The 26,664-nt window shown below is 43.3% G+C and overlaps 1 protein-coding gene across 5 annotated transcripts in view; it reads left to right on the top strand.

Annotated features, from left to right (window-relative positions):
- ARHGEF7 (Rho guanine nucleotide exchange factor 7) overlaps positions 1 to 26,664 on the top strand; it is a 110,045-nt gene that overhangs the window by 12,970 nt on the left and 70,411 nt on the right. Inside the window, exon 3 of one of the 5 annotated variants that reach the window (XM_090128900.1) lies at positions 23,164 to 23,189. The exons of the other annotated variants lie outside the window; for them this stretch is intronic. Coding sequence (XP_089985026.1) covers positions 23,164 to 23,189 — 26 coding nt within the window. The remainder of the gene's footprint in view (positions 1 to 23,163; positions 23,190 to 26,664) is intronic. 5 annotated transcript variants of the gene reach the window in all.

Consider the following 26,664-nt stretch of genomic DNA (forward strand, 5'->3'; position numbering starts at 1 on the left):
CCTTGTGGATCTTTGCCTCACTTGCTGTGGGAACTGGGGAGGTGCCATAGCTTCTCCATGCAGCATTGATGTAATGCTTCCTTACTTGTGGTTGGGTTTGGAAAGAGGGTGGCTGCTTGTTTTGAAGAACGCCTTCTGTTTTTGCATTGAGTGAAGAGCGTCTCTGAAAACAGTGGCAGAGATTTTTCAGGGGAGAGCAGATTAGATAATGAATTAGTGGTGAGTATAAATATCTGACAAGCCAGTGGATGTGGTTGTGATCTTTAAATAGAATAAATGTTTGAACAGTGCAGGTAACAGGAAACTCTGGATTGGAGCGGGGACGTGTCACCTTCTGTGCATGGATGTGGTGTAAGATATGTATTCTACCTGCAGTTTTGTATGGAGTTGACTTAGACTGGCACTGAGTCGTGTGTAGTCAGGTTGGGTGGTTTCCCTCTTTGATTTTTGGAGTGTGGTAAGAACACAGCACTGATTTGCTTAGCCTAGGTTCAACATTGCACAATCTCTTCTTGTTCTTAGATCTGAAGTTATCATGAGTAAAGTAGAATTGTGGTTTTTACAAAATTGTCAGAGCACCTTGCTTTTTATGCTGTGTGATTCTAGCTTTGGAACTTAGATGTGTGCCTGAGAACTTGATGAACAGCCATGGTTAACAGAAAGATGTGCCTCAGTGGATAGCTTTTTTCAGATATTTTCCTCTATGCTTTCTGTTGGAGGATGTGATGACTGCTCTCTCTGTACTGTGAAGATAAGGGCAGATGTGAGAGTCTTGGGTTTAGGAATATTCTGATGTCTGAAAGTTATCCTTATTTTCTTCCTTTCCCCAATAAGTTTAAACTGTTAGATAAGATGTTCAGAAAGCATAGTTCAAATTCTAATGAGAAATATTGCTGTTCCTCAGGGGAAACCAATGGATCCATTTCTTCCTTCCACGATATTTGATGTGTAAGTGTTCTAAAACAAAATGAGTGCTTAATCTGGGGCTTGCAGTAAGCCTTTGTAAGTTGAAATCTGAGTTGGTAAAGCAGAAATAGTTTCGATTAATAACTGTTAGATTGTTCTACAAGTGTTTTCTTAATACTTCTTAAAATACTGATTTCTCATATATAGATTAAAAAATATAAGACCTGTTGACCACAAAAAAATTTTTCTGAGATCTCAGCGAGAGTTGAAAGACTGAATTTTCAACTCTATTATTTTTTCCTTCTGGAAGCTGTTAGAGTTTGCTTAGAATAATCGTAGTGTCAAGTGGTTTGAAGCTTTGAAGCTTCGTGCGTTTGACAAATGTCTGCATAGATGGAACAGACTGTAGGAACAGCTGGCTACTTTGCAAGTTCATAACATAGTGTGCAGTTTCAGGTATAGAGACAACTTGCTGTATATTGTTCTTACCAATTTTGCTTTAAGGGCTGTTTTTCCACACAGTTTCACCTTTGTGTGAGAAGATGCTTAATGACGTTCTCTTTTAGGAAGAATGACCTCTTTGTCAAAATAGATTCCCAGGAGAAGCCTGCAACATAGTGGTTGTGCATGGCAGACTCTGTTCTAGAACAGGATTGTTAGATATGCTTGATATGGAACTCGCTGCAGATATGCAGTATCTTCCACTGAACACTGGCAGGAGAGACAGAAATGAAGAAGTGATGGTCCTGGAGTGTTTGTTTCTTCATGAGCCCCCATGAGTTTGTCTGTGATGATTGTCTCCTACGTTGGGTTACTCCAGTGCTGTTCTTTTTTTCTGAGAAGTCTTAGTTTCCTGCGTATTTGCAGTCTGTCTTTGACCAGAGACACGTAACAGTCTGCGGGGCCAAAAAGCTCTGATGAACTTTGTCAGCATCAACAGTGGAGGAGTTTATTTAAGGAGCAATTCTATGTAGGATAATAGTAAGTAATATCTTAAGAGAAAAAGAGAAGTACATTATAGTGCTCATTGTTTAAAGCACTGAACACTTGATGGATCCCATGAACGCCACCTACTTTATCAAAGTAGTAAATTCCTACTTGATCGAATTCCTGGAGTAGTATCTTGCCAAGCGTGTCTTGATCTCAAACATACTTTGTATTTCTGACTGTTACTGTGATGGAAAAGATGACAGCAGGCTAATAGAAAAGTACAGGTGAGCCACGGACTTGAGAATCTTTTCCCTACCTGTCAAGAGACCTCCTTACTTCTGGCATTCATGATAGTCAGTTTATTACAGAGGAAGCGATGCCAAAATCAGGATTTTACTTCCTCGGTGAAATAACTAAAGAAGAAATAAAGCAAACCTGGCAATGCCATGGAATCTGAGATCCTCTGTTTGTTCATTGGTAAATCTCTCATGCAAGGATTTGCCCTTAAGGTTCCAAACGCTGCATGCAAATTTGGGAAATGAAATCTTGAGAGCTATGAATTATATCAAGATATGCAAATGTGTCTGTGATACAGCTGTAGCCCTGGGGAGAAGCTTGCAGGGGATGTCAGTGTTGTTCTGTTAGACCAGCTCATCTTTTGGGAGCAGGATTACACACCTTTTTCTCTTCTTCCCTGCCCCACCCCTTCCACAACCATAGCAATTCATCTATAAGGTGATGCTGCTTTTTCTCTCCGAGCCTTGTATATTTCCCAAGATAATGATGGCTGCAGTCCTGCTGCCTTTGTGACCTCTGAAAGGTACTCTGCAAGTCAACACTCAAAGATCTGTTTGTGCAAGGAAGCTGTCGAGTTAAGTTGCTGTCGTGAATGGAGCTACCTGATGTCTGCTGGTGAATTAGGAATGGCTGAGGTTCTAGTAGAGAAGAGTGTTAGGCCAATATTACGATCAGATTTTGTTGGAGATTTTTATTTGAGATTGGAGATTAAAATTAGATTTTAAATGTTTGTATACCTGCAAATTCTATTGTATTGCGTGGTGACCTTCATACTTGAAGCGCACACACAAACTGGTGTGCATGTAGAGTGTGTATGGCATGGTGAATGTGCCATGGACATTGATCCATTTGTCTTAACTTCGTGGACCATGTATGAAGGGTGTCTGGCATGCCAAAATATGCCTAGAGCATTTCAGTTGGCACTACATACAGGGGGAGTTGGGGAGGTGCACGCACTGTACTGCTTTGCTGCAACTGTTATCTGGTATGTATCTGTTCAGAGTGGTTTTGCAACAGCTTGAATGGGTAGTGCTGTGGTTCAGGAGGGGCTTCTGTGTTACTGCTTCATTTGTGTGGTTCATTTTATTTTGAAGATCTGAATAAACCCTTGCACAGTAATTAAGACAAAAATATACTGCACGGTTAATCTAGAATGCACAGCAGACTTCAGCAATGCACTCATATGCTTGAATACAGCAAACAGTTTTCCCAAAAGCATTTCAGTGCTTTTTTCCTGATAGAAGAAGCGTGGAAGCTAGGAGAATCAGGAGAAATGGGTCGGTATAGAGAGCCAGAGGAGGGGAGGCTTTTGCACAGAGCATCAGGTCACGCAAGGAAAACAGGAGTTCAGAGAATACAAAGGTAGTTTGCTGGCTTCTGCTCTTCTGGCTTGCTGGAGGAGTTCTTGCCCTGATTTCTTTAGCCCACCCCTGCCTTCCAGCTCTTTGGTGTGAATTTCAGCAAAGAGGGGCTGCTCTGCTTGCCCTGCAGGAGGAGGAGGGACTTCTCTTCTGCTTAGCACTGAACAAGGTGCGAGAATGTGTGTGAAGGCAGCTCCTGAACAGAGGAGGTGAGCTCTAGCAGGCACTGTGACAGGAGGGACTGAATGCCATCGCCTTGCTCTTAGGTGTCAGATATTTCCCAAGCCTGTGTGTGACACAGATCTTTTGTCCTCCCTACATACAGTATGTGTTATAGATGGTATATTCTGTGTGAAGATAACTTGAATACCAGCAGCTTGAGTTATGTAGCATTGTGTGCCTTTCAAGCTACCAAAAAGTAGTTACATCTGCAGTGCATCCTACAGTATATAGCAAGTGGCACTGGTTGGTCTTTGCAGGAACCTGGGAAACTTTTCTATCAAAAATAGGATGCAACCAGAGGAAAGTTTTACCATAGAATATCCTGAGTTGGAAAAGAGCTGCAAGAATCATGGAGTCCTACCCCTGCCTCTGTGCAGGGCCACCCAACATTCAAACCCTTTGTCTGAGAGCAGTGTCATGATGTCCCATGAACTCTGGCACTTTGGGCCGTGCCCACAGCCCTGGGCATCCCGTTCCATGCCCACCGCCCTGTGGTGCAGCCCTTTCCCTAACCCCCAGCTGCCCTCCCCTGACAGCTCCATGTCGTTCCCTCGGGCCCTGTCGCTGTCACACAGAGCAGAGCTCAGCGCTGCCCCTGTGAGGAGCTGCAGCCGCCATCAGGCCTCCCCTCAGCTCCTCCAGGCTGAAGAAGAGCTGAAGAACAATTCCAGCAGAACGGCTACTTTGAAGGTTACTTGAGAAAGTCTGGCTCCATGAAATAGGCTGTTGCTTTTCTTTGCTGGTTTCAGTGTAATATTTCTCTGATTTCTGTTTGGGAGCTTTTATGCTGATTCTTGGGTGTGACAATGACGAAATATCAAATCTAGGTCATCTTATGACTTGATGTAATTCCTTAAATGCTTCCAGCGTTGCTGCTATTCCTGGCTTCTGCTCGCATGCAGATTTCTTGGCATGTGTGGGAAAGGTGATGTATGCCCTGTTGAGGAGAGGAGGTCTTGCAAGCTTGCTTTTTACAAGATTGTCTTGATGAGAGGAGAAAGTACCTTGCTTGGTTCCTCTAATTGAAAGGAGAAGGCATACTTAGAATGTGGTGATTTTCCCCTTTCTTTTGGGGGAATTAATCTTAGTATGTCAAGCTAAATATCCAGCTAGTTGTAGCTTTTAGATATTTTTGCTTGTGCCTTCTATTTCGCTGTAGCTGACTGTATGTAGGCATTTCACCAGTTGCTGGGCTGCTTGTGGCACTGCTACTGACAGCTAGCCTATGGGAAGCAGTTTTTCTGATGTCATTCGCTTTTCCTATGTCTTTACATCAGGGAGCATTGAAAAAATTCTAGATAATAGAGCAAGTTGTAGTGCTGATAACCTCGGCCTCGTCTTACTGACAATAAGGTGCCATGTCCTCATTCCTCCAGCCTCACCGTTCTGATGGCAGGTCCGGAGGCTGTCAGTGATGTGGGAAGATGAGGCGATGTTGCAGTAGGTGGCAGTCTTCTCTGGATCGCTGCAGAGCCGGTGGTGCAGCCCGGTGTGGGAGAGAGGGGGAAAGAGAGAGCGATGTCTTTCTGTCAGTGCCATCTTGTGGGCCAGGCACGAAGCCGGAGCCTGATGATTTAAAACGAAGTGGGGGATGACTTTAGTGGTTTCCTGCCCCTCACACCAGCCTTTGCTGTGGGGAGAGTGAGCAGCCTGACATCTTTCTGTTTCAGTGCCCTGGTTCAGTGTGGTGAGCTGCTGTGCCCCTGGGGGAAGCATGCTCTGCTCTTACACCTCTAGCATATGGGGTCAGTGGAGGGCTGGGGTGAGGGGCTCTCATGCTAAGTTGTTTCCTGAAGAGATTGGACTGAAGGCTCGTAGCTAATGGATAATATTTTTGATTAATCCTGATGATTCCCTTCTATCCCTGTAAGCTGTAGCTGGAGTTACAAACAAAACAACAACAAAGAAATAACAAAATAAAAAGACCACCAAAAACAAAACCCTGAAACTTCACCAAAGCACCAGCTCTTCCAATTTCTTTTGACTTGTGTTTTCGTGTAGCATATGACCACTGCTCTATTTCATCATCAAGTTGGCTGAGCTTCTTTGAGTGGAGTATTTAGAAACAATTAACTTGTAGTTGCCTTTGAGTCTGATTTAGAAACAAAACATCAACAACTGAGCCAAGCCCCTGCTTCAGTACAAATCCTCAGTGCTATTTGCTTTGCCAGCCCTACAGAAAGCACAGCACAGTAGGGAACTGCCTCAGGTGGTCAAATAAAGAAAAAAACAGAGAGGAAAACAAGCAAACAAATAGGAGGCATTACTAGCTGATGTACTGTTTGTGAAGGACAGGTCCTGACCTGGTAGCTTTGGGTGATTTTAAGTGATTTTCATGTACTTACATTTTTGCACTTCCACCTCTTATTTTCTATGGCCCTTCACTTATTTTTCTTTGGGAGGGGGCACTACAGTGGTCATCAGAGGGAGAACAAGTGGTGTGGTTAGTGATGACATGGCAGTTTTATTATGCAGGTACTTGTTAAGTATCCTGTGAAATTTCTGCCTGGTGAAGCCGGCTCCCTCTGATGCCCACTCTAGGCTGCTTTGCATGATCAATTAAAGGGATCATTAGCTGCAAGTACCAGTGAAAGCAGTAGATCCTGTTGTAGACTGGAATAGCTATCAATGCTGGAATTTAAGCCGATGCCCTAGTGCTAATTAGGTTGGCTCTCCTTCCCTCTCATCCCATCTCTCCAGAAAGGGGGTTAACTGGTTGGACTCCCTTGTGTAGATTGCTGAACTGGTGGATGGGAGGGGTGAGGGGGGATATTGTTACATCTTTTCCTTTAATGGTGTTTGCAGTGCCGGAGAAAAATTAAATGCTCCTCAATTTGTGGGGTGACTTAAGCGTACTGAAATTTGTCTGAATAGCGCTCTAGTCTCTGGGCTGAAAGTGCAATCGCTCTGTTTTGTTCTTTTGCACCAAGTTCTCCTCTACAGAACACCGGGGGAAGGGGCTACAGGTATCCCATGCTCTCTGCATGCTGCTAAACATGCTGCCTGCTCTGGCAGTGATGGAGCATGGTACAGCGGGGCTTCCACGTGCCTCCCTGTGGCTGTGCACCAGGCCGTGTCCTTTGCAAACAGAAACCTGAAGTTCAGTTGCAGTAGAGCTAAAATATTTGGTGATGGGATTATTGTTGGTTTGGTATGACATCGCTGGTGGTGAATCTCCGTGAAGTGATCTGCCCATCTGAGGAGTCACTGCAGCCACAACGGGGAGGGGGGGGGAGGCTCTGTCCCATTGTTTTCTGGGAACATCCCTGCTTGGCTCTTTCATCCTGTGCTACTTCTGGTGTGTGCCAGATGTCTTCTGGAGCCAGCTGCCTGAGTAAATCCACAGAAATCCAACCTGTTCCCCACCCCCAAAAAATGAAACAAAGCAGAACTGCCAGCAAGAGAAAATCTGCTTCTCCCAATCCCCCAACTGCTGATACAGTGAGCCTGGCTGCCTCAGTGTGGGGTCTGAGTGCCAGGTTTGGAGGAATTAGGGATGTGGGTTAAGGCTGTGTATTTCAGTCTGGGTGAAACTTGGAGTCCTGCTGTAATCTTCAAACAAAATAAACTAGTTTTGGTAATCCCATTGATGGGCAATCCCTGTCTGTGTAATTGGAGGCTGGAGAGAAAGAAAGTGTCACACCAGGACAGCACCCTGGTTTAGATGAGTGCAAGCTGCTATGGAAACACCCTTGGCCGGGCAGGCATCCACCAGTTTGACTTTCCTTACAACTCTGGCAGCAAGCATGCATCGCCCAAGTTCTATTTTTACTTTGTTTAGTTCTGTTTAGCTTGTGTTTCATGTTTATTTCTTGTGAAGTGTGAGCAGAAACACCCTTTGCTTTATTTTTAGATGAACTGCCGGATTCACTGTTAACTGTTTGGTGCTTTCCTGCCAGTCTCTGGTGGATCTGATTTCTTCCATCATGACTGCCTTCCCCCTCTCCCCCAAGCTGAACCAGAGTGGAGTGGCCCAGTGACTGGCATAAAGAACACAACAAAGGAAGAAGTGGAGTGGGACCTCCTCTTTTGGCAGCAGCGGGCTTTTGGCATGGCTTAGCTGTGTGATAAATAGCACCAAAAGTATTGGGGACTGCCAACCTAAGACACTGCTGTTGCTTATTCCTCTTTATTTACTGAGTGTGTCAGCACAAGAGTTATTGGGCTAGTTTGTGAAGAACAGGGAAGAACAACCCCAATCAAAAGTAAATATAACTTTGCAGCTGGAGTCAGTTTGTGCTTCAGATATTCTCAGTTCACTCAGTTGATGGGAGACAGTGAAGCAAGAAGATTCATCAGCCCCCTACCTCCAATACTCTCACATATTCTCTCATGTAATGAATAGAAATGAGGTTTGGGGGGGAAAAAAAAGAGAGCTCCTAATTCTAGAAGTTTGTCAGCAGGCAATGCCTAGAAGCAGTTTTATTTAGATCAGCAGAGACAACAAACAGAGGTAGAAGTATTTAAGTGGTTTTACATGCAAAACATGTTGGAACATTTTTCTTGCGTGTTCTATATGGAGTTTATTAGCTCCATAGAGAGCCTTTGAAAATGCTCATCTTAACTGATTGCTGTGTGCAGTCTAAATGCAGCTTAAGTGCAGGAATAACATTGTAGTTCATCACTTCCTGTCACTTCATCAGGTTCTTATGTTGAAGCATTTTAAGTGTATGGAGATGGAATACTATCCCACTTCTTCCTCAAGATTGATACCCAACATTTAGGAAAGTGCTTACACTACAAATGTGGAACAGGATATTAAACTATACTAATATAATCATCTTTAGAGTAAGCCATGTAAATCTATCCACCCTACAGGCTTGTGAGCAGAGTATGAAGGAAATTACAAGAGAATGCATTTTCATACCCTTTGCCATGGGCTACATCTTGTGTCACAGGAACATTTTGCAAAAGGGAATTTTCATCTATAAATACAGCTAAAGCATTTTTGGTTCTTGACAGTGAAACTGATAGAGCAATTCTTCATTGTTAAGATACAGTTGTTGTAATTAGCTGACTTTGATATTGTAAACTACTGATAGTTGAATTGACCACATCTAGGTAATATTTATGGCCTAAGTTAATTAGCTAGCTTGGAGGGTTCTCTGGACTTGCTGACATCTGTCAGCTTGTTCATTTCTTTCCTGCCTATACTTGCTTGTTAATATAGTTCATGTTTTAAGTTTTTGTTATTACTGCTTACAGGGAGAAGTATTCCATTTTCAAATGTCAGTCTGTCTTTCAGAATTAAGTGAATGATTGCGATTTTATTTATAGCTACTGTCAGCAACTGAGGAAGAAAATGTAGATGTACCTTTTAGGGATATCTGTGATCTCAGGAAATACTCTTTGGTACAGAAGTGAACAGAAGGAATATTTATCATGGTTCATCCAGTCTTTTTTTTTTTTTTTTTCTGAAGTGAAGCACTGGAGCATTTAGTTGGGGATTATTTTGCATAGATGTTAAGAAAAAGAAAAAAAGAAAAAAGATGGTTTAAGCTTTTAAAGTAGGTGGGGTGGCTGCTTACCTTTTCACTACAAAAGCATCTCAGGCTCACAACGCAATTTTTGCATACCAGGCTTCCCTCAAGTCTAACTTAGTGGTGAATGCTACTGAGATGTTGAGAAAAACTGAAGAGAAGCTTTTAGGTTTGGCATAGGCCTGTATGTGCTCTGTGATCATATGTCACTGTTTGGCTTTCTGTAGGAAACTGTCCTAGTTTCAGTTGGAACGCTCATGTTTCTTCTGTGCGCCGGGCTGGAAGAGGTGCACACATGCTCAGCTGCTGTGTTACTGAAACAGAGGGATGACATGACTTAGTTTATACATTAAGCTCTTCACAGCTGTTTCTGTTTCAACTTTTCCATTCTCCCTTTCTTCTTGGCTTTGTTGTCCCACTTGTCTGGGGGCTTACAGTTCTGATCCTTCCTTCTGCATGTTCTCACTAGTGGCTTACTGTGCTGTTTCCTTCTCTCTATCGTTGTTAGCCTAGCATCAGCTGTCTTATTCCTGGCTTTCCAGGTTTCTGGGACGGTGTCTCTGCTCAAGAGAAGGGTGCTTTTCCATCTCTTTCTGCTGCTCCCTGTAAGGTGGCTGTGGTACTTGTCAGTTCCCTGAAGCGGTGGAGAACTACCTCTACCTAAAATAGTAGTGCCACAAGCAAAGAGTGGTTAGGAAGCATTTCTCCGCTATGAGTATGGTCAAACAATGGGCTTCCTGAAGATGTGGTTGATGCTCCATGCCTGTCAGTGTCCAAGAGACTGTTGGATAATGACCTCAGTACCATACTTGAACTTTGGCTAGTCCTGAAGTGCTAGCCAAAATCTTTGTAGGTCCCTTCCAACTGATGATGTATTCTATTCTATTCCTGCAAAAATATAATGACAGAATAGAGAGCCCTTAAACCTGTGCTGCAAAGCAAGGGTAGCTGGAAGTTTGGATTTCTACAAGCTGAGTCCTGGCAAGGATTGTTTTCTTGGTCTCATTGCTGGTAATGATGGGGTTGGGAGCTTCTATACAAAATACTGTTAATAAGGTAAGGCATGAGGCAAATGCACAACGTGAAGAATGTTGGGAATGTTTGAACTTTAAGAAAGCGTAATAGAAAATAAATCTAATACTGGGAAGTGTTAGCATTGCTGGGGCTGCTGGCCTTGACACTTCAGTTGTGTATTCATGTCAGGATTTTATATCCTTATGTGGTGCACATGACTTGAAGATGAAACTTCTCTTGTGCAGAGGCTAAATTGGCCTTAAGTCAGACTCGTAATGAGAGAATCTGTGCTTCAGCAGCACAGAATTGGCCCAAATCAGCCATGTGAATTTGTTAAAGTATAAAAAGTATGCGTTGCAGCAAAATAACCAAAATATGCTGATTGCAGAAAGGTTGCTGATTTGTAGTGAGGCCTGTCAGACATCTGGTAGTGCACTGGTACCACAGTGCTCAACATTTCAAATAGGATCTTTGTGTTCTTGCTTTACTACTGAGAGTTGTGGAGCCAGACTGAATTTCACCTAATTGCTGTCTGTAATTGCCCTGGAGTCTGGGTTTGTTCTTGATAGTAGTTAATTCAGGTCTCATCAGAGAGCAGCCTTGTTGCTAGCTGAATTCCAGTAGTTTCACTAGATAAAACTGCCCAAGTGGAATAATTGTACCTTTGCGGTCATGTCTACCATCAGGTATCTGTGGTGATGCTTGAGTTGAAGTACGCTGAGCTTTGTTGGAAATAATCATGATTTTTAATATTAAGTTTCTCCCGCTTTGTATATCTCTCAGCTGTTGTAGAATATGGAAACTTTTTAGTCTGAAAGAGGAAGCTTCAGGTGCTCTCCCTCCATGTTAACGAAGGATGTGAAATCCCCCTTAAAACATGAAACTGCTCTACTTTGTTTTCCTGGCTTTTGAAAACAGTCTCTCTGAGGGGACTTCTGGAAGCAGATGCAGCCTGCCTTTGGAGTTGTTGAGCTGGCTGTTTTGGTTGTTGAAGTACTTTCTGCTCAAGCAACTTGCAGAGAGTGCAGCTGCTCACCTACTTCCTGAGTTGGAAAAGTTTGGGGCTGAGTTCTTTGACCAGCAAGCAGCAGGATAGCACTGGGAAGGAGACACCCTTGTGTTGAAAGGTACTAAGGTTTTATGTAGGACTTAATGGATTAAATTGCTCAGAAAACACTAGGTGGATGACTGTGTAGTTAAGGTGATGAGTAGATGAGTAGAACTTCTATTGCTTTGGTACCGTCCAGAAGTCACATCATAGCTACTGCTTCCTTTGAAGTGTGTTGTAGTAACTCAAGCTGAGAAAGTAGTAATTAAATTTTAGAAAGAAAGTATAGGTGGTAGTTTGAATGTCTGTCTCTGGAAGAAACTGCTCTCCCAGCTGCCAGATTGTATAATGGAAGCTATTGCTTCATGCTTTAAGAGCAATCTTCATCGCTGGGTTTGTTATCTGGCCACTCCGAAACTAATTATGCTCCAAAGCACTGAATGTAAGGAGTATGTACTGTATGTCTGTTACTGTATCAGGTGTGCAGTATTGTACAACATGCCAGTTTTGTACAAAATTAGGCAGGCTATTTTGAGAGCCTTGCAAAGGCTGGTGTTAAAACCAAGGTGGCTAGACTGACTTAGACAATATAAGCATTTTCAGTCTGTTCTTCAACTGAAAGAAAAGTGCTTTTTAGTAACTGTAGGTCAGATTTGTCTAAAGAGAGTGTATGCTTTCAAATATGTGGTGTTACTGCTAGGAGGATAAAAACAGTATATTCACCTGGAATTGTTCATTAGGAGTTGAGATGTTAGAGAACTCAGTATTGTCCTAGCCTGTTTAGCCATGCATTCTGTTTCTTGCAGTGTAAGTGAAAAGGTTCTCACCTTTGAAAGAACTTAAATGTATTCCTCTGAATATGAGTCAACTTCTTAGTGTTGTCTTGTATGCATAACATGTCTGAGACAACAGCTTTTTGAGATAATGTTACTGGAGACTGTTAAAGATGTGGTTCCAACAAAGCAGAATTGCTTGTTTTCTGGTGTTTCCGGAACATCATATTGGAAAGATTTGCTTAATTCTTCGACCTGGAACTGCATATTTTACTCAGCTGTATTATCATATTGCTTCATTTCTTCCTGCTTGCAGTATCTAATGTCACTTCTCATTCATCTGAAAGGAAATAGTGGGGCTTGGGAAAGTTATCAGTTTGCAGACATTTGTTGCTTTTTGATTGGGAAAGAGGAAGATGTGCAGTGACTGTTGAAATGAGATTTGGATTTAAACACAGCTGAAGAAGATACTCCCCAGAAACTGAGCATCACTGTTCCAGGTACATACAGCACACCTGCACATGGAAACTTTGTGCTTCTGTATACTTACTGATGGCTTTTTAGTTGCTGAATATGCCAAGGATTTGAAGTTGTGCTGTCATTGCTTTCTGTTGCCTTTTGTTGTTGCAATTTGAATTAGGATTAAAAATTCCTGCAGATAAAAACTGTCCCTTCCTCCAGGAGCAACCCTACAGTGCCTCAGCGTTGTGCCTTCAGCCTAGTTTCCCTGTTTGCCAGTTATAGGTAACAGAGAAGCATTTTCTGTTGTGTTTGGACAGTTTTGAGGCACAAGCTGCAGTAGGCTTCAAATACAGTGTAAGTTGCAGTTCTGGTAACAGCTTTGTCATGGGCTGTATTTTTGGGTGTCCTCAGACAAAGAAAAGCTTTTGCCCCTTCTGTAGCTAAGCTAGATATTAACAACTGATACCACCTTTGCCTTAAGAAACAAGGAACATGTGAGGACATCACCTTGGGCATTGCTTGATGTGATGCCTGCTTTTGCCATGTGCAGAACATCTTGATCATTTTTGTGTTGAACACCTGTGAGGCTGGATTCTGTTTGCAGTGCAGTGTGGTTCACAGGAGATCAGCAGGACCTTCTGTGATCTCAGAGCCAAAAGGTGGGGAGGTCTTATGGCTGGTTGCTGTCGGTCACATCGATGTCCTCAGTGTTAGTTTCACATGGTTTTTGGCCACGTTATAATGGAGATCACAGTCTAAATAAGGATCATGAGTTCTCTTATTTTGGCTGGATTTGATTCATGCTAAATGGCAGAGTATTGTAGCTGTTTATGGCCTTACAGTGACTTCTGATGTAGTGTTTCTTAGAATGCGGTAGCTTTGTGCAATTCAATTGGTATCTTTTCTTCCTAAAGTGTTATGTGAATGGCAACTTCAGTTTTAAGTATTTCCTTCTAGGTGTTTCAGTTGCTCTGGAAGCCACATCCTCCATCATACATCATACTTCGCATTGATGTATCAAAGAAATTAGTGAGCTGCCAGCAGAAGTCTCACTTGCACCAACTGCTTCAACTCAACTCTGTTGGCTGTGCAGACTGAGATATTTAAATAGCAAAGGTTAAATGGGGGGAAAGGGGGGAAACAAAACACTCAAAATGTGTTAATATACCACACAACACCTTTTAATAACAAACTACTATCATTGCTATTCTCTACCATAGTTTCACCATAGTGGCACAGTGATACATGTGGAGTTGCTTCTTCTTGCCTGTCTCCTTATTACTGAAATCTAGATGTTTCAGTGAGCTGATCATGTGGAAAATGTGGAGGGATGCAGGGTACAGCCATGGGGTGCTCTGAGTCAGGATTGGACCTTTAGTTGACAGGAGGCAGTTGTAGACAGAAATGATGTATGTATGATAGCTTGATGGACTTCTGTAGCTTTTTTTTTAAAGCTTTCTGAAGCTATTTTGAGCTTTTTTTTACCTCAAAATCCCATGGCAATGAGTTCCACAGTTTGCTTATGCATTTTATAAAAACTTCCTTTTGTTTGTTTAGCTGCTACAGCTGATGCCAACAGGTATTCTTGTTCTTACGTTATGGATGACTTTCTCCATGCTGTATGTGACTATATATGGGACAGTAACAAACCTTACTGCATCTGTGTCCTGTTGCATTTTGCCATATGGTGATGGGCCAGAATGGTTTTTAAATTGTGGAGGTAGTATGGAAATAACAAAAGCCATGAATTTGTTGCTTCAATCTTTCTATTTATTTCCAGCATTGTTACTTTAGAACTTCATGATTTGGCTGATTTGGAGTTATTAACTGACTGTCCTCTTGTATTTGTCAATGGGAATAGCTATTACAGAACACTCTTTCTTTAATAGTGAAGGTTCCTCCACTCTCCTTTCAGTGAGGTCTTGCTTTTGTTGGCATTGAATTTCACTTGCCATGGTAATATTTGGTCACCTCTAAGGTTCTATAGTAGTTATTTGTTATGAATACAAGTAGTGATTAACTTGAATGATTAGGTATCCCAGTAATGTTCACTCTAGGCTTTTTGTGAAATGATGTGTGTTGAGTACTGTGGGTCCTAAATAGGATCCTTCTGGGACACTTCTTAGATGATCTCTTCCTAGCAAAAACCAATTGTTTGTGAATAGCTGTTGTTTCTTCTTGAGTATTTCTGACTTTTCACAAAGAAAATTTTTTTTACCTCAATGTTTAGATCAGATGTAAGAAAAGAGTTTTTTGTAATAACGGTGGTGAGGCACTGAAACAAGTTGCCTGGGATGCCTTGTTCTTGGATACACTCAAGACTAGGTTGGGTGGGGCTCTGAGCACCTTGATTGGGCTGTAGGTGTCCCTGTTTTTGCAGGGGGGTTGGACTTAGATGTCCCTTCCAGTTCAAACCATTCTATCTATGCCCTTTATTAGAGTTCTTGCCAGTGTCTAAGCCTGAGAAACTGCTTTATTGGTCTGCACTTCTCTTGACTCCTTCCCTTCTCCCTTTTCCTAGATCTCTAAAAGCCTGTGTTTGCTGCCTTCCATTCCTCCTTCTGTGGCTGTGTCAAATACAATATTATGTGCAATCCTTAACGTTTCAATTTGGTGTCTGTCTTCTCTTAAGCTGACAGGTATCATTTGGGGCTGGTAAGTCACAGAGATCTATTTGATCAGTCTCACTCAGTCTCCTGTGAATTCTGGCATGGAGATAACCAGCTTTATAGTAATACCTGGGAGAAAAGTATTTAAAGGAAACAGTCAGCCATTTGAAGACTTAAAACTGATTTTTGCAAGGAAAAGTAAGCGTTGGAATCTATGTGAGCTGCTAGTGGATGTGTTGGCTCTTCCTTCTACCTAAAGGAGAGATGAGTATCTGAAACAGTGTCACTTGCACAGGGATGTTGATTGTTTCGGAGTGGTGGGAGTGCACCTGGGGCTGGGCTGCTGCCATTGGCATGAGGTGGGGCCTGCACAGGTTCCTGAATTAGGCAGGAGGTTACCCTGCACTATCTGGCACCGTGGTACTTATGGCCATAATGCTGCAGGTAGGTGACTGGGCTCTTCTTTGGGGTTGGTTGGGGTAGTGAGACCTCATGCTGCTGGCAGGTCTGGAGGTGGTGAGTAATTGCGTTGAGACTGCATGTATTGTTAGCGTTGTGATTTTGTTTCCATTTTCTTCTTCTGTCTAGATAAATAGCTGGTGTGTTCACATGAAAACTGTATTTTGTTTTTAAGTCTCTCTCTCCCCAATTCCAGGTGGGGACACTGAGTGAATGACTGGGTGGTGCTAAGCTGCTGCCTTGCTGCCAGGGTAAACCACAACTGGCCGGGTTGGGAAAAATGCTTTGTCACACCATAACCAAGCTGTTACCAGGTGGTGGTTTGCTCTGTTCTGTCTGATGAGGAAGCCCAGTGCTGCCTTGTGCCTCAGGATGCCAGGTTGTCCAGGATGTCCAGGCAGGTGGTGGTGAGGTAGGGTGTAGGTAAGTGGGCGGCTGGATTCAGGACCCTGCTTTGCCAAGGTCTGAATGCCAGTGGTTGTGCTACTGGGAGATAAAGAGTACTGGAGATCATACTGCTGAGACTGTTTGCTCACAGCAATGCCTTCAGTTCTCCCTGCCAGCTGGGGTACCCAAGCCCGTTGACTGGTGAGTCAGAACCTTACAACTCCTGCAATAGCTAGTTTCTTGGAAAAGTTCTCTTTATTTCCTTCAGCTTGCATCCCCAGGCATTACTATGAATAAACAGAATTGATGTGGATTTTGTTTTGTTGTTGTTTGCAATCTGCCATAGGCCATCTTTTATGGAATTTGGAAATACGTGTTAAAAAATTCCAAATTCCATAGACTGCAAGTGTGAATTTCATAAAGAAATCTGTTGCCCAGCATCGGTGTGATGTTGGACAATGAGAATAGGGGAGACTGTAGCTAGTTTTCCCTGTTGGAAAATACCTGACCTGTGACGCTTCCCGTTGCCTCAAGTGAATCTTCTTCCTTTGACAGACAAAGTGTTTAAATGTTTCCCTCCCACACGTTAGCTTGGGTGCTAATTTGGTCCTATTTTGGGCTGGATTAGCTCATGAAAGTTGCAGCAAGCTTCCTACTTCTTGCTGAATGCACTTTGTTTTTTTGCCATGTCAGCTGTTAGAATGAGATTGCTGTGGGAGTCTAATGAATCCCATGTTAAATGAGTGTGAGGTCGTGGGAGATGGGAGTAAGGGAGATTCCCCATTTCAAACTGTGTGCTGATCTGTGGGTTTTTGAACCTGAGTCAGAAGGGTTTACTTGGGGCTGTGCAGTGTTTCTTGCCCCTAGGTATCTGCCTTGGCAGGCATGATTGGTCTTTCCTGGCTGCTGCTGGATGGCCTCAAGGTGCGGTCTGTTGTGGTTAATAGGCTTTGGTTTTTGATGTTCTTTGCATGAAGATGCTGGGCCCTCTAGCTGCCCAGCTGCTGCTCAGGCAGCCAACACAGCTTTGCATATGGAGTGGTGACTGAGGCAGAGCAGAGATGGTGGAACTTGTCCCTGGTTCCCAAATACAGTCCTGTGCTTTAGAATCACAGAATCACAGAATTGCCAGGGTTGGAAGGGACCTCAGGGATCACTAATATCTATCCCCTCTGCCACATGCAGGGCCACCAACCTCCACATTTCATACTAGACCACACAGCCCCAATCCAACAGCCTTGAACACCTTCAGGGACAGGGCATCCACAACCTCTCTGGTCAGCCTGTTCCACCACCTCACTATTCTCTGTAAAGAACTTCCCCCTGACGTCCAACCTAAATCTTCCCTCCCTCAACTTAAAACCGTTTCCCCTTGTCCTGCAGTTATCTACCCTTTCAAAGAGTTGATTCCCCTCCTGTTTGTAGGCTCCCTTTAGGTAGTGAAAGGCTGCAATGAGGTCACCCCGCAGCCTAGAAATGGTGGGTAATCCTGGATCATGTTATTACAGGTGGCTGGAAGAGAGGGAGAGATCCAGCCCTGGACTTTGTTAACAGTGTTTGTGCTTGCTGAAATCAGAATTGCAGGCTGTGACTAGAAAAGGGCCCACTTCAGAGGAGCTGTAGCTCAGAGCATGTGCGTGGTTCAGAGCAGTTAGTGGATCTTGAAATGGAAGTGTCAAAATGAGTTAGCTTGGATCCAGTTTAAACTTTGATTCTTTTTTTTCAGGCTAGCTCATTTTAGCTAAATGTTGCAGACTTACTGTTTTTCTTCCATTGATATAAATGGAGGCTTCAACAGGCCCTATGGAAATTCAGTAAGCCTTTGTTATTTATTTTGGTGCTTTCCATGGTATATTCAGGAAGCAATTGAAATCTCTGATAAATTCTCTCTGAGGTGAAGGATAACACTCCCTTGTTTTTTGTTGTTCTTGAATTTCTGGACTACCTTTCCTCTTCTTTCCCACTTGTTTTTCCCCAATCTTATACATTTTTATCATTTTTACTCAAACTCTGACCCATGCCAGAAATGTCAAAATCCATTTTCCTTCAGTCTGCCTCCTTTAGCTTCTAGTACACGTTTAATTGTACAAGCATTTTTCTGTTTTGGCAGTTAATACCTTTATTTAAAAAACAAAACAAGTGTGTGTGTGAAGTGTTCCTGCATGCTGATGAGCAGCAGGCCAAATGTGGTGCTAGTTTAAGGTCAGTGGGACTGTTCTTGTGGCTCGTGCCTTGTCTATGGCTCTTCCATCACTGATACTGAATCTGCGCATCATCTGATCACTTGGCTGTGTGCATTTGTTCCAGATGACACGTGAGCACGTGGTAGCCTTTAAGTTGTGGTTAAATCATGTGGTACTGTAGTAGAACAACCAGCAGGTTGTTTTAAAAGGGCAGGTGATAACCTCATGTAGTATCACAGAATTGTAGGGGTTGGAAGGGACCTCCAGAGATCATCAAGTCTAACCTCCCTACCAAAGCAGGTTCCCAACACCAGGTCGTACAAGTAGGTGTCCAGGCGGGTCTTGAATATCTCCTTCTCTGGAGATATTCTCCACAACCTCCCCGGGGAGCCTGTTCCAGTGTGCTGTCACCCTCACTGTAAAGAAGTCCTTGTGCACATTTGTGTGGAACTTCCTATGTTCCAATTTCTGGCTGTTTCCCGTTGTCCTGTCTTCACTGAAAACAGTCTGGGCTCACCACTCTGCCCCCCACACCTTAGATATTTATAGACCTGGATCAGGTCCCCTCAGTTTTCTTTTCTCAAGGCTGAACAGACCCAGTTCACTTAGCCTTTCTTCACAGGGGAGATGCTCCAGGCCCTTCACCATCTTTGTGGCCCTCCGCTGGACTCTTTCCAAGAGGTCCCTGTCTTTTTTGTTCTGGGGAGCCCAGAACTGGACACAGTACTCCAGATGAGGTCTTACCAGGGCAGAGTAGAGGGGGAGGATCACCTCCCTCGACCTGTTGGCCACGCTCTTTTTAATGCACCCCAGAATGCCATTGGCCCTCTTGGCCACAAGGGCACACTGCTGGCTCATGGCCAACTTATTGTCCACCAGGACACCCAGGTCCCTCTCTGCAGTGCTCCTCTCCAGCAGGTCATCCCCCAACCTGTACCAGTGCATGCAATTATTCCTCCCCAGATGCAAGACTCTACACTTGCTTTTGTTAAACCTCATTCAGTTTCTTACTGCCCAGCTCTGCAGCCTGTCCAGGTCTCACTGAATGGCAGCACAGCCTTCAGGCGTGTCAGCCAATCCTCCCAACTTCGTATCATCAGCAAACTTGCTGAGGATGGCCACTATCCCCCCATCAAGATCATTGATGAAGATGTTGAACAAGACCGGACCCAGCACCGACCCCTGGGGAACACAGGTCTCCAACTGGACTCTGCACTGCGAACAACGACCTGTGCACTCTGCCAGTCAGCCAGTTCTCAACCCACCTCACTGTCCACTCATCTATCCCACACTTCCTCAGCTTTGTTATAAGGATGTCCTGGGAGACAGTATCAAACGCCTTGCTGAAATCAAGGTAGACTACATCCACTGCTCTCTCCCCATCCACCCAGCCGATAACAACATCGTAGAAGGCTACCAGGTTGGTCAAGCACGACCTCCCCCTGGTGGACCCATGCTGACTACTCCTGATAACCTGCTTTTCTTCCATTTGCCTGGAGATGGCATCCAGCACAAGCTGTTCTGTCACCTTTCCAAGGACAGAGGTGAGGCTGACTGGCCTGTAATTACCAGGATCTTCCTTCTTGCCCTTTTTGAAGACTGGAGTGACATTGGCTCTCCTCCAGTCTTCAGGCACCTCTCCCATTCTCCAAGACCTCTCAAAGATGACAGAGTGGTTCAGCAATCACCTCTGCCAGCTCCCTCGGCACCCGTGGAGGCATCCCATTGAGTCCCATGGATTTATGATCATTGGTGTTGCCTACGCTCTTGGACCGCCTCTTCCCTGACTAAAGGGAAATCTTCCATTCCCCAGACCCTCTCACTAATCTCCGGGGTCTGGGATTCCCGAGGGGGAGCTTTTTCACTGAAGACAGAAGGAAAGAAGGCATTCAGTATCTCTGCCTTCTCAGCATCCCCAGTTACCAGTACACCCCCCTCACTTAGTAGGGGAGCCATACTCTCCCTAGTCTTCCTTTTACTGTTAACATACTTTAAAAAGCCTTTTTTATTATCCTTTATCACCTTTGCCAGATTCAATTCCAGGTGGGCTTTAGCCTTCCTCATCGCATCCCTGCAGGCCCTGACAACATTTTTATATTCTTCCCAAGTGGTCCGACCCTTTTTCCACATTTCATGGACCTTCTTTTTCCCTTTGAGTTTGTGCACGAGCTCCTTGCTCATCAATGTAGGTCTCCTGCCACCCTTTCCTGATTTCTTGCTCACAGGGACACACAAATCCTGAACTTGGAAGAACAAATGTTTAAATGCTGACCAGCTCTCACAGGCCCCCTTACCTTCTAAGACCCTAGCCTGTGGGATAGCTCCAAATAGGTCTCGGAAGAGATCAAAGTTGGCTCTCCTGAAGTCCGGGGTAGCAATTCTACTTTTTGCTTTAGTTCTTTCACTCAGTATCTTGAACTCCACCATCTCGTGGTCACTACAACCCAAGCAACCAATTTTTTTGCAGTAAAATACTAGTACAAAATCTTTTGCAGTAAAATGACTCTTCTCTAACACGTCCCTCCTCCACTTCCAGCTCTTACCTTCTGCCCTGCTCCGTCTAAACATTGGCGTTGGAAGTCTGTGGTCTCACTATGCATTATGGTAGTGACTTAACCTGGTATTTAGCTACTGTTATCTCTGTTTTGCAAGCGGAGGCCTGGATTATGGATAGAACAGGTAACGCTACATGTTTTGGATCAAGATTAACCGTTTTTCCTACTTTTTCTGCATATTTTTCATGATGTAAATGAGGTACTTGGCTTCACAACATAGCACTCTTGCCACTCTTTACAGCATGGCTTTTGATACTGAGTTGATACTGAAGAAATCATTTGAGAATTGTTGGCAGAATATGTATGTAGCTAGACAGAAGGCATCTGAGATCAGTTGTGGTAAGCCATCTTTCCTGTGTTTTTCAGTAAGAGAATTGAAGTGTTTACAATTTAGCTGATATATACTTTGTTTTAGAAAATAAATCAAATATTAACATCTCAGTTCCTAATATTTGAAGTCCTGAGCTTGAGGTTTCTTGATTATATTGTTTCCCTTTTCATTAATGCTTGGTTGATTTGGAGCCTTAGAAGATCGAATTCAGTGTTGCTATGGAATTCAGGCATTGGCAAATGGCAGTTTGACTTATCAAAATTGAATTCTTTCTGTGGAATATTTATGCTGACAATCAGCCTTCAGAACCTATTCAGAGGGCTGAGTTTCCTCTAGTCTTCAGCCCAACTGGACAGTTTCTGAAGTCCTAAGTGACTCTCATTTGTTGCTGTCCAGTCATCTCAGTTCCTGCACACTGATCGTGTGTGATCCTGCTCTGGGATCAGTTTTCACTTTCATTGCTCTTGATATTTTCAGTTAGTGTGCAGTGTTGGCCCAGAGTTTAAATGTGAAGAGCCATTTCTTGCATTCTTTTTCCTTTGAAGTTTTTTCCTAACTTGTTTCTAACTTAATATTTAAATGATTAAAAAAAAAAAAAAAAAGCCATGAAATGATATGCAGCCGTGATGCGTGGATTGCTAGATAACACTAGATTCATTCACTTGTTTATATATCAAGGCAGGAAAGAACTTGGAGATTCTCTTTTGGTTACTTGAAAGCATGAAGCTTTCTTCTTGTCATGGACAATAAGGTGCAGATCTGCCTGTAAGCTTTAATAATACTTCAGGACATGTATTTCCTCTAAACTGTGACTCAAGGGTGCTTGCATTCTCCATGCTGTTTCTTCATGGGGGTGTTGGATGGAACTGGTGTGAAAAAGGGTGCCCAACAAGGATCTGAAATAGAGGACATGGAAAGAAGGATTAACTGCCCAAAGCTGATCTACTGCTTTGACTTTTAAAAAGGAAGAAAGCTCAGCCACTGCAGTGACCTGCATCCATCCATCTGACAAGGACTGCGGAGTTGCACCGGTCACTATTGCTGCAGGCATCCCAGGAATGTAGAAGACCAAATTCTACCATTTAATTTTTTTAAGCGATTACTAGTTATTTACAAACTGATACAAACATACAAAGGCCTAAAAACGTAACTGACTTTATCCTGCTGCATTGATTTGTATACAGTCATATGAGGGAGAAGAAAATGGTTTTCAGTATAAGCAGCTATTCTCAGAATGACAGGAACAATCCTCGAGTAGATGTTAGCACTGTTCTCAGAAAAGCAGGAGCTAGAAACTGCCTTCTTTTCCTGCAGCCTATTTATTTTGAGATGGTCTCCTGATAGTTCTTTGTGCTTTATTGTTTGCTTTGTCTGCGTGTTTCTAAAATTTGGCCTGGGCTTTTTAATTATGACACTACATCCAGTCCCATTTACAGCTTTGGCTTCTGGTCCTCTCACATCCTTCCGTGCTGCATTAGTTTGTCATCTGTGGTGTCTAAAACACTGAGATTAGGAGCCTTTATTATTATTTTTTTTAAGCCAAATATTGCTGATACACTGCAGTTTGTTTACGCCAGTGCTGTGCTGATAGAGGCTTCAGAAACACTTGCATTCTGCTTTTATAGGGCTGGATGATATTGCTTTTGAAGTAGAAAATTTCTTTGACATTCTAGAGGAAACTTGCTGCATTCTTGTGAGGCAGTTCTGTGAGCTCACTGACATCCTCAAACTGAGGAAATAATGTAAGTTGAGTTACTGAGCACCTGATCTCAGGTATCAGAAAATGTTATTTTGTACAGTGGTTTTTTGTTACATACACACATGCTCAAGCCCTTCACTTGGCATGCACTGCAGTTTTTACTCCTGAGTTCCTTCTAATATCTTTAGTGTTACTGTTGTTAGAAACTGGGAGATGGAGAGAGTGGATTTTTTTTAGTTCTCACTTACAGAGAGAAAACCAACTTAGAGTGCAATAAAATAACCCTTTCCTTTCTCATGTGGTTTTCCCCCAGTGTGTATAACTATGTAACAGTCAGATGTGTTGGCAGTCTGTGCTGAATTGAGAGTTAATTGCTCTTCTTCTTGTGAAAGCAATAACGAAACTTCATAGCAGTGCTATCTGTATTTCCAAGCATGTAATTTATAGGCTTTTTTGGTTAGGCTGTTTAGAGAGTATTCCTCGTGCATTTTGACCTGGATGTCTACAGCTGTGTTTCCTTATTTAGGAAAGAGCTTTACGTAGTTCTCGTCTCTATATATGAGAATTAAAGGTGAGCTTTACGAGGCTGAGTCTGTCTTAAAGAACGCTTCTGAGTTTCCTTCCCTGCTGAGATAGTTCTCTTCATGGACACTGCATCTTGTATAGCTGAAACAAAGCAGTTGCATAAGGAGCTTCTAATCCATGGTGTTGGCAATCACCAAGAAATCTCAGCTTTGGTGTCCTGATGAAATTTTGTTGGGTAGTTTCATTCCAATAATTTCTATCTGTAGATCCAAGAGTGGGAGCTTCCTGAAGTCCCCATGACTCAATCATTTGCTACTATTACATGTCACTAAATGACTCTCCTTTTCCACTCTGTCCCCCAGTGACAAGAGTTTATCGGTGTGTAATATCTTTTAAGATTCTTTTAAGATACAGGATAATTCAGGTGTTCCTGCTCCAGCAGGGGGATTTGGACTCAAATGATCTTTCGAGGCCCCTTCCAATTCCTGACATTGTGATTTGATGGGTTATGATAGCGTAGTTCTTGTTTACCTGTGCAGGTGGAAATATGGAGCAAGCTCTTCTTGTAAATGAAAAACACACGCAGGTGTAGCTAACTTGCCTATATTTATTTTTAAATTAAATATTTTTGGCTACTGCTAAAAGCCTATACTTTAAGAAAGTTACAGAACGTTGTACTTTAGTAAAAAATCCTTCTGGAATTCATTTGAAGATGCTAAATTGCCATGTTTTGTGTTTAAAAATGTACAAAATTTGGATAATCTCAGGAATTGTGCATCTCATCTTCAGAAAGGAATCTAATATTTCTGTGCAGCTTGTTCGCCATGTAATTTCTTCTGGGGTTTGTGAAAACTTTTGTATGCTTAGTTCTGGTGATGTTTAGATGTTGCCTTTGAAGCAGTGGCTTGGGTGGAATGTTGTATGGTGTTTGAAGTGAATCATTAGTGCCTCGCAGCTGGCTTTGGGACAAAATGGAGATGGAAAGCTCATCTTCAGGAAATCTAAACAAGATTTCTTTAACCTTTATCCTACTCAGATTTGTGTATTCAGATGAATGCGTGCATCTGTACACACAGGTGTGCATATTGCAGACTTCTATATGCTTTCACTGCCAGTGCCTGCTTTAGTAGATAACAGGTTTTTAAAGTATTATTCATTGTGGAGATTAAAGCTATTTATGTGATGTGGTGCTCGTACTACAATTAAGCTCTTTTGGTTTTGAGGAATACATTTATATGAGCAATAAATTTTATTTCAGATCTGAATCTTTATATGTTCTTTACCACTGAGTTTTAATTTCCCTCGTGAACTGTTACAAATAGCCCAGAAACCCCACACTGCAGATCTGTTCTCCCAGTTATTTGTCTTGTCTTAATTTGTCAAACGACTTGATTTATTTAGCTTTCCCTTGTGCTGTGCATTACAGTTTGGGCAACTGTATGCATCATACAAATTTCCAGAATGCTGTAATCTTCTTCCCTTCTCCCCCTTCCCTTCCTCTCTGTTGTCATAGCTCCCTGCTTTCCTTATCTCCTCTTTTACTGCCGCAGCTTTCAGATGATAATTCCCTGCTCCCAGCCAGCTGCTGCATAACAGCTGAGTGAGGCTGAGCTCCCTCACAGCTGACCCACCGTTGGAATGAACAAAGACATCCGTGCTTTGCCTGCAGGCTTACCTATGTGCTCTGGATGTCTGAGGGTTAATCACAAGGAGGTGAAACACAGTGGTGGCCTTATGGGCCCCTTGCCAGCTGCTGTGGGCAGGAAAACACCGGGGTAGTGGTGGAACTGAAAGAGTTGCTGGAGGTTCTTGTTTGTGAAGGTCACTATTTCCTTACTGAAAGGTTTTTTTTTGTTTTGTTTTTTTCCTTTTTCCCTGCTGTTCACTTCTCTATGCTCCCATGGCCAAAAGCACTGTGGTCTGTCTGCCAGGAGCAGGTGGGATGACGCATTGCATGTGGTCATGCTGCTTGCTGCCAAACCCCGCAGGTGATGCAGAGACCCTGCTCATTTCCTTCCATTTCCTCCAGGGGAGCAAGCCAATGTTCTTTTAATCTTTTTCATAGGGGGCCCTAGGCCACCGAGCTGAGCTAGGAAGTGTCCTGCTGGTTTGGAACGCACAGCCTGGGGGTCACAGCTTGTTGTAGGGGTAGGTTAGCAGTGGCAGCCTATCTGTGATTCACAGATAGCAGGACTGTCCCTAAATTAGCTGCTGTTGCTCACAGTGCTGGGCTTTGAAGAAAGCTGTCATCTATCTTTGTCAGATGCTTGAAATATTAATATCTGCTGAGAACCTGTACTGTAAGTTTGAAGCATTAGTCTAGCAAGGAAATATATATTTAAAAAAACCCTTTTTATCTTAACCAGTACGTGAACTTATCTTACTATGAGATGGAGCTTTACTAATGCCATGATAATTTAAGCCAGTTCAGATTGATAGAAAACTTACTTGAAGGAAAAGTGTGTGCCTAGAAGCTTATCCAACCACCCGTAGTTTTTCTTGTCTCACAGAATTACAGGGATTGGAAAGGACCTCAGGAGATCATCCAGTCCAGCCCCCCGCTAAAGCAGATACCCTACAGTAGGTTGCACAGGTAGGTGTCCAAACAGGCCTTGAATATCTGCATAGGAGACTCCACAACCTCTCTAGGTAGCCTGTTCCAGTGCTCCATCACCCTCACTGTAAAGAAGTTCTTCTGCATGTTTGAGTGGAATTTCCTGTGTTCAGGTTTTAGGCCATTGCTCCTTGTCCTGTGGCTACACAACTCTGAGATGAGTCTGGCCTCATCCATTTATGTCCCACCTCCCTTCAGGTATTTATAAAAATTTATCAGATCTCCTCTCAGTTGCCTTCTCCTTAGGCTGAACAGACCCAGATTACTCAGCCTTTCCTGATATGGGAGATGCTCCAGGCCCTTAATCATCTTTGCGGCCCTCCTCCGGATTCCTCCTAGGAGATCTCTGTCTTTTGAACTGGGGAGCCCAGAGATGGACACAGTATTCTAAATGTGGCCTCCGCAGAGCAGAGGGTGAGGATCACCTCCTTCGACTTGCTGGCCACATGTATTTTTAATATACCCCAGGATGCCTTTGGATACCTTGACCACCAGGGCACACTACTGGCTCATGGCCAACCTGTTGCTCACCAGGACTGTCAGGTCCTTCTTTGCAGAGCTCTTCTCTAGCAGATCATCCCCTAACCTGTACTGGTGCGTGTGGTTATTCCTCCCACGTGCAATACTCTACACTTGCACTTGTTAAACCTCATCAGGTTCTCCCAGCTTCCCAATCTGTCCAGGTCTTGTTGAACGGTAGCACAGTCTTCAGGTGCATCAGCCAATCTTCTCAGCTTTTTATCATCAGCTGGCCTTGAAGATGGTTAATTTGAAGACAAGTCATTGCTGCATATTTTTGGTATTGATTA

The sequence above is a fragment of the Phasianus colchicus genome, chromosome 1 (assembly GCF_987193195.1).
Source record: "Phasianus colchicus chromosome 1, bPhaCol1.hap1.1, whole genome shotgun sequence".
NCBI classification, from domain to species: Eukaryota; Metazoa; Chordata; class Aves; order Galliformes; family Phasianidae; genus Phasianus; species Phasianus colchicus.